The sequence below is a fragment of the Trichomycterus rosablanca genome, chromosome 8 (genome assembly GCF_030014385.1).
Source record: "Trichomycterus rosablanca isolate fTriRos1 chromosome 8, fTriRos1.hap1, whole genome shotgun sequence".
Lineage (NCBI taxonomy): Eukaryota > Metazoa > Chordata > Actinopteri > Siluriformes > Trichomycteridae > Trichomycterus > Trichomycterus rosablanca.
Genome location: NC_085995.1, coordinates 6,130,114 through 6,143,385, shown reverse-complemented (window position 1 = coordinate 6,143,385; position 13,272 = coordinate 6,130,114). Strand labels below are relative to the sequence as shown.

Sequence of the window (13,272 nt, the reverse complement as noted above, 5' to 3'; positions counted from 1 at the left end):
TAATATTAACATTATTAATATTATTCTATCACCATATTCCTATATTATTATTATTATATTACTTTAATATTGTTACTGTTTACACTGCACCTTATTACCATCGTTAATATTTATTATTATTACTGTTATTATTATTATTAGTAGTAGTAGTAGTAGTAGTAGTATTACTGTTACTGTTATTACCATCGGTCATTTATTATTGTTATTATCATACTATATTATTGTTAGTGTTATTACAATTGTTAATATCTATTATTATTGTTATTTTTATTAATACTATTATTTCTGTTATTAACACGTGAATAATAATAATTATTACTGTTAATACAGTTACAGTACATTATTAATATTAACATCATTAATATTATTCTATCACCATATTCCTATATTATTATTTGTATTACTGTTATTACCGCGTGAATACTATTATTATTACTGTTAATACAGTTAATATTTATTATTAATATTACCATTATTAATATTATTCTATCACCATATACCTATATTATTTATTATTATTATTATATTACTTTAATATTGTTACTGTTTACACTGCACATTATTACCATAATTTATTAATTATTATTATTATTACTAAAGTATTGTTACTTTTATTATTATTATATTACTGTAGTATTGTTACTGTTATTAACATCTTATTATTAATGTTTTAATATTATCATTAATATTATTCTATTACCATGTTCATATATTATTATTATTATATTACTATAGTATTTTTACTGTTATTACCATTGTTAATATGTATTATTATTGTAAATGTTTTATTATAACTATTATTACTGTTATTACCACGTTAATATTTATTATTATTACTTTTAATACAATTAATATTGATTATTAATATTGCCATAATTGATATTATTCTATCACCATATTTATATATTATTATTACTAATATTTTACATACATAATTTATATATTGTAATATTAATATTGTAAATAAAGGTTGTTATTATTATTGTTGGTAATTATGCAATATTTGTAACCAGTACTGTTATTACTGTTATTCCCTCTGTGTTACTGTGCACAGTAATAAAGGCAGACAGCACAGTTGTTGGAGATAACAATACCTCCTAAACTTTTTTAAGCATACTGTGTTGTGGATCGACCCCAAAAGAGTAATAATATTAGACAGATTTGTCTCTTTTTCTTTAAAATGCATAATTGCAGGATTTTATCATTGAACAGTATCACGATTCTTGTTTTAAAATTGCCCTAAAACATCTTTGCACACAAAAAGCAAACATGTGCTTTCTAAAGAAATGAAAATGAACCTTAATGTGACATTAAACTGGTTCTGCTTTCTGTTCTCAAACTCAAATTTCATTGAAACCAGTTATCACTCTCTCCTTGGAATTATTTACAGTGCAACAGATGGCTTGTTCTCAAAAAGTTTATTTATTTAATAAATTCTACGCAAGCATTATAATCAGGGTTCCATTGGGCAATCACACACACCCTGATTTACTACCATACTTACACCTAGGGCAACACAGCCAAACTCTGTTGAAAGTAATGTAGGGGGGCGGTGGTTGTGTTCCTCACAGAAACAGTGCATAAGAAAATGTATGAACACGAGTCCCAAAAGCCCTGAACAACTTCTTGAAGGTTAGGTGTCGTGTCTGGGGTGTTTAAATGAATTGTGCCTAGGGATACCACAACTTTTTCCTGGTCAGGGTATTGGTGGGTCAGTTTTCTATCAGAATCACTGGGCAAAAGAAACATATATCTGGTTTCCTATACATAGCAAACAGATTTCTGACAAGCCTGGTTGATCTTTATTGTTTCAGACATACTTTTGATTGTGCAAGAAATGAAATTACAATCTTACAATTTTCTAAACAGAAATAGCATTGCACATATAGAGTAAATCTGTCGTGTACTTGCCACAGTTAGTTCAGTATATTGATGTTGAACTCTTAAACTTAATACAGGCAGGTATTGCTAATAATCTCTTTAATGCTCTATACGTATAATTAGGAGAACAAAATGTAACTGAAGCTGTGTTTTGGCTTGTGCCAGCCTCAGTAATGTAAACTGCTGTGTACTGTCTACCATTTAAACATATATTATTACTATTTGTCAACAATACTCTCTTTTAAGCCTACATTACATTTTTACATAAAAGTGGAACAATCATTTTGGAAAGTACAGCTCTTTGGTCAGCATGGACACTATGCATGGGATTTGTTTCATTCCGTGGAAACCAGGGAGGGTTGAAGAAGACTGGAACTCCATCGCCACCTTGTGGTTCACACGTGTCATGAGCTGCAAAAGCTCCAGCTCTCTGCCATACTTGGTTAACATGTCACACAGGGCAGAAATGAACCAGGACCCATTGGCTGTGTTTCTCCAAGCATAATAACCTATGAAAAAGAAGACGTGTTTAAAAATAACATTCAAAGCTTTACATACACGTCCATGTATTATTATGGGTTTAATACAAATAAGCTTGGACAAAAATTTACATTTGCACTTAGCAGACGCTTTTATCCAAAGCGACTGACAGTCTAAGCAATTAAGGGTTAAGGGCTTTGCTCAAGGGCCCAACAGTGGCAAGATGGCAGTGGTGGGGCTTGAACCAGAAACTTTCCGCTTACTAGTCCAGTACCTTAACCGCTAGGCTACAACTGCCTACAGTGTGCATACAGAAACTTTGGAAAATTATATCCTTGCTACTGATTATAATAAACTATAGCTTTACCCTTTGTGTGCCCATTCAATTAGGGCTAAGGTGACTGCATCCATTACAAAGTGCATGAAGTGGTGACAGGTTTTCCAGAAAAAAAACACTAAAAAGTCTGCCATTAACAATACAATGCTGTAACATGTCTGACACTCTCCACAGTTAAGCTTGCTTGACATTCTCATGGACATTCTCATTCTCAAAGAGGCTGACTAAGTGAAGGCTAACTTCTGTCAAGCTTTAAGAAGAAGTGTTTTAAGCAAGGGCTTCTATCTTCAACTAGAGTCTTAGAACCCATGGCAATATCAAGCTTGCTTCACGGTGTCACCCAGTGTTTCAACAGCTTCTGATTTAAGGCTGTAACCATTAATTGAACACTCAGTGAGGGACCAAATATACTGGGGAAAGTGGGGATTGGTTTTCTGCTATTCTAAAACATTCCTGCCCTATCAACAACTAACATTATGCAAAGCTAGTGAGTGAAACATGTTTATATTTTTTACATCGGTACATTGGAGAGGCATGTTAAGCATATCTGGATATTGTGGGGGATGCAGTTATTAGTCTGCAGTCCTTAAAAACACTACCAATGAGTATAAACAGTGCTTCTACCTGGAGCAGTGGAGTATGCATACAAGAAGTCAGCTTCAACAGGAATCCTCTGTGTGCTCTCTGAATCACAAACACTATCTGTCTCAATACCAGGGTCCAAGTTTGATCCCCGACAGGCCTGAACAAGATATAAAAAAGATAAAAGGTTCAGGAAGTTAATAATTATAAGAATAAGTGTGATAAATTTGTCTTCTTATAACCAGTAATTAAAGTGCATAATCTCAGTGCAAAGACCGTTGTGCCAATTTCTAGGGCATTATATGGCCACATGTATTTGGACACCTGGCCATGAGCTTGTTGGACAATAATTTATTCGTCTCTAACATTCTACTGTCTTCCTGTCCAGGATATTCCTCTGCTGCACTCAGTGTTTTTCCATAAAACCTGGCCCAGTGTGACCATGACCAGGATAAAGTGGTTGATGAAAATGAAATTGATCTTTTTCTCCATTCTCCATCTCTTTTCCATTTGTATTTACTTATGACCCCGTTTCCTTCCTTCTTCACAGTGTATAAAATAACCTTCACAGTGGAAAATAAAACTTGGCAAATAATGTCTTTAAGCCTTCTGTTAACATATAATTATTTTGATTTAAAAAAGAACCTGTATGAAGAACAGTTTAGGTTTGCCAACTAGTGAAAGACACTGGTCTCCTCTGAACAGCCCAGTCAGCTCACTGAGCTTAATACATCCATCAGTGCCATAGATAACATCTTCATCCCCATGACTCAGCAACACACATACAAACATGGCTGACTTGCTGTGATCCTCCTGGGACACTAAAACAAAAAAAAGACAACAAACATTTAAACTCAATCCCACTGTGATATAACTGTAAGAGGCTAAATACTGATCATGTCTTTGGTTTAGGATTGTTTTATTGTAAATGTGAACTATAACTTCATACAACCTAATTTGAAAAGCTCCTTCATTTTTGAAACACTTTGGTTCTGGCGGATAGTGCATTTAAAGCCCAGCAGTTTGAAGACTTTCAGCACTTTTTCAGCATCCAGATCTGTTCCATGACGCTCAGACATCACTACAAAAGGAAATATAACATCACTTTTTCCATGATGGAAAATTATCAATTAAAGCAATTAAATCTTTTTTTTTTTTTTTTTTTTTTTTTTTGTTGCTGTTCTTACTTGTGGATTCATGAAAATACTTGTTGTTGATGATGACACATTTCCCAATCTCAGGGTAGTCCATGCTATATGCAAATGAATTGGATACTGCATCACTTTTGGTAGACTCACTAGGAACAGAATGAGACCTTAAATCCATACAGATGTGCTTAATGCCATTCAGACATAATGGTTCAATGTAGGGTGAATTCAATACAAATGTAAATGATGTTTATTTCTATATACATGTAAAGTACCTAGAACAAACATGGTGGCACAGCCTTACCACTATAGATAGTAAAAAAAATTATTAACTTAGTGCTTCAGATAATACGAATGCTAACGTTAACCGATGGGAGAGCTTGTTCAAATTTCATTTCACATTAAAACATTAGTGTATATTCTTAAGGCTAATTAGCAATTCAAGCTATTTCTAAGACTCTAAGCTATTTCTAAGTTGTGATTACAGAGATTGTCCTACTTTGGACTGTTGCTAATTGTTTTCCTTTTCTGAGTCATTTTCCTGAATTTTAAAAATCTATTATTGATAAAATGAAAGAACGTTTGGGATTAAGCTTGGGACCACACTAAGGGTGAACTGATATGTGTCCCCCAATAGTCATATATTGGTATACTGGTTTACAAATCAGGCAATTTTATTTTCAAATTTTAGTTCACCATTTATGCCTTTTAGCTGAATTAAAAATATTGAGGTAAATAAAATTGCCATATGACATATTCTGTACACATGCCATGCTTTTATTGTTGTTTATGTCTTTTTTTTATAAATGTGCATTGAATTACTATGTACACTTAATAAGCTACATTCTGGTGTTTTAACAAAAGTACAACATCTAAACTGAGCCAATAGAAGCACATTATAACAAAGTGCTAATAACATGTGCTTAATGAAACAGAAAAAAAGATAAATAAGAATATAACACAGATGGAAAGCTGAGACTAACATACCAAGAACTGTCGCATAGCTTCACTTTTTTTTACTTTTTGATGTTTTACCTTTTGGAGTTGCTCTTTGGACTTGATTTAGAGGCATCTACCTGGTCACCTCTATCTGGTTTACCTCTGTTGTCTATGCCCGACATGGCCTTCAGAAGAACACCTTTAATTGACAAAAGGAAATAATGTTAGCTTATTTTAATACCCTTATTTGATAATCACCACTCAAATTCTCAGTAAAACTTAAAACTGCAGCCCAAACTGTTTAGCACAATATTACTTTGTACTGTACATGTGTTTACAAATGCCCAAGATGTTGCACCAATTACACCTGTTATTCTACACCTACCCACCCACAATGACAAAGTGAAAATGTTTTAGTTTCATTTTATTTTTGACAGAGTTTTATGTCCATATGTAGCCAGATCCCTTAATGCAATAAATACCTTATTTTCTGGAGTGATTTAGAGATGGTTGTCCATCCAACAGGTTCTCAAAACTTTTGGAGCTATTTTTTTGGGTTTGTCTTAACTCCCAGCCCAAGGTCCTTTTTGCCCAGAAACCCAAACTGGCTGGAGGGCCAACTCTAGGTGAGTCAAGCTTCTTCAATTTTAAAATTTCGTGAGGCAACTTTGGTCCTGGAAAGCCATAGATAGTTTTATATCCTTGCTCTGACCTATGCCTTGTCAGATCCAGAGACAATTACAGATATTCACAGCTTGTTTTTGTCCTGACAATTCAGTGAACAATGTTTTTTCTAGACAAATCTTATGGATAATTAAACAAGATGTATCTGACCACAATTTGAAGTGCCACAGCAAAAGGGCTGAATACCTGAATAGGTTTAGTTTTAATTTATGTTAAAAAAAAAACTAAGTCATAATGCATGACTAAGTGTAGACTGACGGGTACATGGAAATTATATCCAATTATATCCACAATACAAAGTGTAAAAGTGTAAAACTAATACTATTAATTACATTTGTGGGCCAGTTGTGGCCGGTTGTGGCCTAGTGGTTAAGGTTCTGGACTAGTAATCCAAAGGTTGCTGGTTCAAGCCCCACTACTGCCAGGTTGCCACTGTTGGACCCTTGAGCAAGGCCCTTAACCCTCAATTGCTTATACTGTATAATGTCACAGTACTGTAAGTCGCTTTGGATAAAAGCGTCTGCTAAATGCTGAAAATGTAAATGTAATTAGAATTCTCATGAGGTCTTTTTAAAAATACATGTTACAGTTAAATTGTATTCTTTCAGTCATTCAAAATTTGACTCAATAAAACACTATTTTACATTTTAAAATGTTGTTTCAGCCTATTTACAAGTAAAAAAACAACAACTAAAAACTGACTATTATATAGATTAAATGATAATAAAGAAAAACTTTTAAAGGTGTAACTCTATTACATATGGGCATTTCTGTAGCCCTGGAATATAACCAACGATTACATGATATAATCCTAGATTAAAATGAATTCAAATAGGACTTAAAAATTAAGAAATTATGTGTGATTTAGTTATTTATTTTAAATAAGATAAACAATATTTTAAAAAGGGTTAAAACTTTCGCCTCTATACAGTTTTACAGACAGTATTGTTATGCGCAGCATGTTCTTACACAAGCCACCAGTTTTCCTTATCAGTTACTACCAACTTTGTTTCTCCATAACTCTCGCTCACTCTATAATAAAAGAATATCAGTAACAGTCACTACAAACTAACATTTAACTTAATTTACTTACAATATGTTGTCCACAGGTGAAAAGTAAAGAAGGAAGAACACCGTGCTGAAAGTTTCAGTCAGAGCCGTAAGGCTGTCAAGTTCTACTGACGCGTCTCTAGCTCCGCCCACTCCTGTCCTGTACAACCTGAACATGTGGTGGCTCCGCCCACTCCTCACCTGTACAACCTGAACATGTGATAGCTCCGCCCACTCATGTCATGTACAACCTGAACATGTTGTGGCTCCGCCCACTCCAGTTCTCCAGAGAGTGAACCTGTGGAATCAGAATAACTCGCATTCACCTGTTGAACCCATAAGGGGTCTTTTTTTAACATCTGTACATATAAAATGACATTCTATTTCTATCTATTCTATCCCACATTTCCACATAAAATGACATCGTATATTATATAATAGTATGGTAAAGAAGCGTTTTTTCAAGTTTTCATAGCTTGTAAAATTAAAACTATACCCTTACAAGTTCTTATTGTTGTTGTTTATAAATTATTAATATTAATTAAATTATGATAATAATAATAATAATAATAATAATTTTAGGCAGGGTCGTGCAAGATCATGTGAGATTGGGGGGGGGGAGGGGGCTATGTTAGAGGGGCCAATTACTTTCTGCCCAAATGTGCATTGTGGGCATTAAGAGGAAACAGTCGATATTCAATAGAATTCAACATTTTATTTATGCAGTTTTCAGTCTACATTTTCTTGAGTTTGATGTAAACAGATCAACAAAGAATCACCATTTAAGGCATTTGCTCTGCTTAAATGTCATTTATTCAGTCCTTTTCTTTTTCATATTCAATTTGAGTTACATATACTGTATTCCTAGGGGGGCCGTAGAACCGTCACTGCATAGCCTGTGATTATTTATTTATTTATTAGGATTTTAAGGTAATTTTTCACACACTTTGGTTACATTCATCAGTTCACAAGTTTAATGTCAAACACGGTCATGGACAATTTTGTATCTCCATTTTACCTCACTTGTATGTTCTTTTTGACTGTGGGAGGAAACTGGAGCTCCCGGAGGAAACCCACACAGAAAGGACCTGTAGGAGCGCCCCACCTTGGGAGAACATGCAAACTCCACACAGAAAGGACCTGGAGGACCTTTTTGCTGTGAGGCGATAGTGCTACCCACTGATTAATACACCCCAGTGGGTGTATTAATTGTTCTTGCTCAGTGGAACCAGGTGGCGGACCACCGCGACCCAGAGCAAGATTAAGCGGTTAATGAAAGTAAATATATATATTTTTTTATTAAATATAAAACTAGAAAATCTAGTCCTTGTATTTCTTTAAAAAATGAGGTATTATTATCAAAAAGAAAGAAATATATAAGGTGTTGGTTATAGAATGACTACTATACTGTATTTAGGGAGTGGAGCGGCGAGGCGTCACTAAAACGCAGCGTAGATCACCGCGGAAAGAAATAGTCCTTTTCTAAGAACATACTAACAAACGATTGACTATAATCCGGATTAGAGTGGCCAGTGAACAGTAAAATGTGGATTTTTCTGTGGATAGGACTAGTATTGGGAGTATATTGTGTATTTCATAAGATCTACGTGCAGAGGAAAAGGTGCACAAGCACAGTGACGCTCCATGGAAAGACTGCGATAGTTACAGGTAACAGCACAATTACTGCAAACAGCTCTGCTCTTGAGAAAGTAGTACACAGTAAAACAGACGTGATCAGATTAAATGTAGATATGACCGCTGTGTAAACTAGCTTGTTTTCTGTTCAGGCAGTAACACGGGCATTGGCAGGGCTACGGCTCTGGCTCTGGCTCTGAGGGGAGCGACGGTGATTCTCGCCTGCAGGAGTAAACAGAGAGGTGAGGAGGCAGCGCGGATCATCCGCACAGTGAGTAGCGCCACTGATAACAGCACAATGCAAAGTCCTCATACACTGCACATTTACTCTTTTCTTTGTTTCTTACTAGCGAAATGTGGGCGGCACGGTGGCTAAGTGGGCAAGAAGGTCCTGGGTTCGATCCCCAGGCGGGGCGGTCCGAGTCCTTTCTGTGTGGAGTTTGCATGTTTGCATGTCTGCGTGGGTTTCCTCCGGATGCTCCGGTTTCCTCCCACAGTCCAAGATGTGCAAGTGAGGTGAATTGGAGACACTAAACTGTCCATGACTGTGTTTGATATAACCTTGTGAAGTGATAAATCTTGTGTAATGAGTAACTACCGTTGAATGAATGAATGTAACCAAAGTGTAAAACATGACGTTAAAAAACCCTAATAATGCGCATAGGTCATAAAGTAAGGCAATGGGCTGTCCACAGTCTAATTCAACATGACTAAAGTAATCGAGCATGGGTTTATTTATTTATTTATTAGGATTTTAACTTTGGATACATTCACGACAGAAACGGTCGTTTCTACTCGTTACACAAGAATCATCAGGTCACAAGTTCAATCCCAAACACAGTCATGGACAATTTTGTATCTCCAATTTACCTCACTTGCATGTCTTTGGACTGTGGGAGGAAACCGGAGCTCCCGGAGGAAACCCATGCATTTACATAACATTTACATTTTCAGCATTTAGCAGATGCTTTTATCCAAAGCGACTTACACAATGAGCTGAACACAATGAGCAATTGAGGGTTAAGGGCCTTGCTCAGGGACCCAACAGTGGCAACTTGGTGGTGGCGGGGCTTGAATCGGCAACCTTCTGTTTACTAGTCCAGTACCTTAACCACTGAGCTATCACTGCAGACACAGGAAGAACATGCAAACTCCACACAGAAAGGACCCAGACCGCCCCACCTGGGGATCGAACCCAGGACCTTCTTTCTGTGAGGTGACAGTGCTACCCAAAACTATTTGAACTGTAGGTTTTAAATTAGACAGGACAGGAGCATGTTTGCCATTTTGTTACATCCACATTCTTTTTAAAAATAAGAGACAGGTCTGGACTGCAGACAGGCCAGTCGGTCTACACAACAGCCGAAATCTTGTAACATGTGCCGGATGATACAGGTAGAGATGTCCCAGAAAAAGACATAGTCTAGGTGACATGTTGTTCCAAAATGCATACTTACCCCTTAGAATAATTAGTGCTTTAACAGAGGTGCCAGTTACCCATGCCCTTGGCACTAACACTTCCACCTACCATGACAGACCCTGTTTTTTTTTCACATTTCCACTTTGCATTTAGCATTGTAAGTCTCAGATGAGCTTTAAATGTATGGGTACCACCCTGCATAATATAAATAGATTTTTATATTTTATTTATTTATAAGCATTAATATTTGTCTTTTTAGGAGAGTGGGAACGATAAGGTGGTATTCATGCATTTGGACCTGGCCAGCCTAAGATCAGTCCGTGCATTTGCTGAGACCTTTCTTAAAACTGAGACCAGACTGGACCTGCTAATCAACAATGCAGGTAAAGCACACCTAGGGGCAGAGATCTGTAGAGAATTAATGTCCAGGTTTTATTTTGCTCACAACTTAAAAGAACTGCAAATGTCTAAACTATATGCTCTTTTTATACCTCAAAGAATATTAAAGAAATTCAGCATGCCATCTGTCTGCCTATTTCAGGTATCGCTGCTCCAGGGCACACAGAGGATGGCTTTGGGCTGGTATTTGGTGTAAACCACATTGGTCCATTTCTGCTGACCAATTTGCTTTTGGGCCGGTTGAAGGAATGTGCGCCAAGCCGAGTGGTCAACATTTCTTCCTGTGGTCATGATATAGGAACCATTGATTTTAACTGCATTAACACACATAAAACACTTGAACTAGGTTCCACTGACATGCACATATTTAGAAATTACTGCCACAGCAAGCTGTGTAATGTGCTCTTTACACATGAACTGACCAAGAGACTGAGGGGAACGAACGTCACCTGCTACAGTCTACACCCAGGCGAGTATTACACTCCAAGCAAAGATTGTCCTGTTTATGTAGTTTATCTTTTTAAAAGACTAACAACTTTGCAGCTAGCAGTGTGTATCCTGCAAAGTTTACACCAAAAGTTAAATGTGTTGTAGAAAGTGAATAGCTAATAGTTGTAGCCTAGCGGTTAAGGTACTGAACTAGTAAGCAGAAGGTCGCTGGTTCAAACCCCACCACTGCCAGGTTGCCACTGTTGGGCCCTTGAGCAAGGCCCTTTACCCTCAGTTGCTTAAACTGTATACTGTAAGTCGCTTTGGATAAAAGTGTCTGCTAAATGCCGAAAATGTAAATGTAATAGCTAGTGAAGTTCAAACCTGGATCTCAGCTGTAGTGGGACAGCATAAAAGACTGTTGCTTAGGGGCTGAATATTTTAAGGGGTTTGTGACTGACATGTCTACCATGAAAATGATGACAATTGTAAAACCAACAAAAAGCTCACTCTTATATTTAATAATTGTGTTATTCTTTGCTGCAGGGTCAGTGAAAACAGAGCTGGGTCGGAACCTGAATGGCTGGTACATGGTTGTTGTGAAGTTCATCATGCAGATGCTCTTCCAGACAGACGTGATTAGTGGCTCTCAGACCACACTGTACTGCGCCCTCCAGGAGGGCATCGAGCACCTGAGCGGCCGCTACTTCTCTGACTGTGAGGTGCAGGATGTGAAGCCTGAGGCCAAAGATAATGAAATTGCCAGGAAACTGTGGGACATCAGTGAGAAGCTCTGCAATCTTACCTGAGACAGAGGCTTGTTTACTTAATGAACAGCGTAAAATCATTTTACGCTTTATTGAATCGCTAAGGTGGGGTGGTGCTTGGCAGCAATACAGGTTGTGCTGGGTTATTCTAAGTATTTGTTTTCACTGTGCATGTGCATGTGCATGTTGAGGTGAAGAGGTAAAATTAGAGTAGTCACTGGCCGGATGCATAACATATCTTTGTTGATTATGGTCCTGTAGTTAAAGTCTGATTAACACTCATTGGCAGCAGAACTAGTCATAATAAAAAAAGCATGAAATCTTTTAAACACAGATCTGGTTGGTTGCCGATCTTGAATGTTTGAAGCAAACATCTGTTGACTTAGATCTTTTTTTTTGCTAATGGGAACAAACACTAATAAATAATTTATATTTAAACAAACGTGTAATCATTTGTGTTATTAATTCACATTTCAGTATCTTATTTCAGTATCTAATTTCAGTAATGTACTGACCACACTGTATAATTTTTTTCAGTTTTCAGAGAAGTGTTGCACAGCAGTAGGGTTCATTTCTATTCTGGTTTGAACCTGTGAATTTAGCTTTGATTACATTCATCTTCTCAAGGTTAGTTGGCAGGATTTTGGCCTGTGTTGTGCTAACATTTTATCTAAAACAGATTATTTAATCAAGCGTGTAGATTGTAAAGATGAGGCATAATACTTTATGTAGCAGCTGTATAAATACACCACTGAATGCAGTACAGACTAATGTAAATGTTTGGACATGACTTGTTGAATTCCGTTTTGTTCATTTTGTACAGTATGTGAAGAGAGCAAATACCTTAAACATTTTAATGCACAGTTAGCTTATTTGCGGAATTTCAGAACAGATCAGAATAAAAAACATCTGGTCAGTGCAAAAGTTATGGCACATTAAGTATTTGTATTTTCTGTCTAAAGCATTTGTTGGACTGCACTCTGGTGGGTTAACAAAGAATAACTAGTGTTTTTCGTGCATTTTAGGGTTTAAATAATGGGAAGGCCACAGCAAATCATTTTTCTGTTGTACAGGAATTTTAAATCAGAATTAAAACATCCAAGACATTTGGACCCTTCAAATTATAATTCACTTTAATTTTAGTCCTGGATGAAGTTAAAATATCTTAATAATGATTTAGCAATAAAATGTAGTCACAAGGCAGGACAACACCCTGAACAGGGCACTAAACCATCACCGTGCACCACACACTCACACCAGGAGGAAATTTAATGTAGCCAGTATAGATAAAAGGAAACCAGCATGGTTTGCACCCAGGTCCCTGGTGCTATCTGGAACCCCATACTACCTGCTGGGCCACTATGCTGCCACAGAGAAGTGCGTGTTATCTAGGACACAGATACGGCTGCTGTTATGACACAGTGAACCAAGAATACTGGTAATACAGCAAATTCCATTGTATTTTGTTGCTTTTTCAAACTCTTAAATGACATTGTGTTTCTCTACGTGGAAGTTAACCAC

General features: G+C 36.5%; 2 protein-coding genes across 2 annotated transcripts; one reads left to right on the top strand and one right to left on the bottom strand.

Annotated features, from left to right (window-relative positions):
- Positions 1–1,885: 1,885 nt before the first annotated feature.
- casp3b (caspase 3, apoptosis-related cysteine peptidase b) lies at positions 1,886–7,184 on the bottom strand. The gene is made up of 7 exons (XM_063000957.1): positions 7,145–7,184; positions 5,464–5,566; positions 4,468–4,595; positions 4,233–4,361; positions 3,926–4,101; positions 3,323–3,440; positions 1,886–2,390 (listed from the first exon to the last, which is right to left on the bottom strand). The coding sequence occupies exons 2-7, from the start codon at positions 5,547–5,549 to the stop codon at positions 2,161–2,163; spliced, it is 867 nt and encodes a 288-aa protein (XP_062857027.1). The 5' UTR covers positions 5,550–5,566; positions 7,145–7,184; the 3' UTR covers positions 1,886–2,160.
- Positions 7,185–8,645: 1,461 nt separating this feature from the next.
- Positions 8,646–12,161, top strand: dhrs13l1 (dehydrogenase/reductase (SDR family) member 13 like 1). The gene is made up of 5 exons (XM_062999769.1): positions 8,646–8,769; positions 8,889–9,007; positions 10,416–10,539; positions 10,698–11,024; positions 11,531–12,161. Exons 1-5 carry the CDS (start codon positions 8,646–8,648, stop codon positions 11,791–11,793), a joined length of 957 nt encoding a protein of 318 aa, XP_062855839.1. The 3' UTR covers positions 11,794–12,161.
- Positions 12,162–13,272: the final 1,111 nt, after the last annotated feature.

Excerpts from the sequence above, each read along its gene's own strand:
- casp3b (XM_063000957.1), bottom strand. The coding sequence starts at position 5,549 with ATGTCGGGCATAGACAACAGAGGTAAACCAGATAGAGGTGACCAGGTA. Across the intron at positions 4,362-4,467 it reads GTATTTTCATGAATCCACAA|TGATGTCTGAGCGTCATGGA; the intron begins GTAAGAACAGCA and ends TTCCTTTTGTAG. Across the intron at positions 2,391-3,322 it reads TGCATACTCCACTGCTCCAG|GTTATTATGCTTGGAGAAAC; the intron begins GTAGAAGCACTG and ends TCTTTTTCATAG.
- dhrs13l1 (XM_062999769.1), top strand. The coding sequence starts at position 8,646 with ATGTGGATTTTTCTGTGGATAGGACTAGTATTGGGAGTATATTGTGTA. Across the intron at positions 8,770-8,888 it reads AAAGACTGCGATAGTTACAG|GCAGTAACACGGGCATTGGC; the intron begins GTAACAGCACAA and ends TTTTCTGTTCAG. Across the intron at positions 10,540-10,697 it reads CCTGCTAATCAACAATGCAG|GTATCGCTGCTCCAGGGCAC; the intron begins GTAAAGCACACC and ends TGCCTATTTCAG.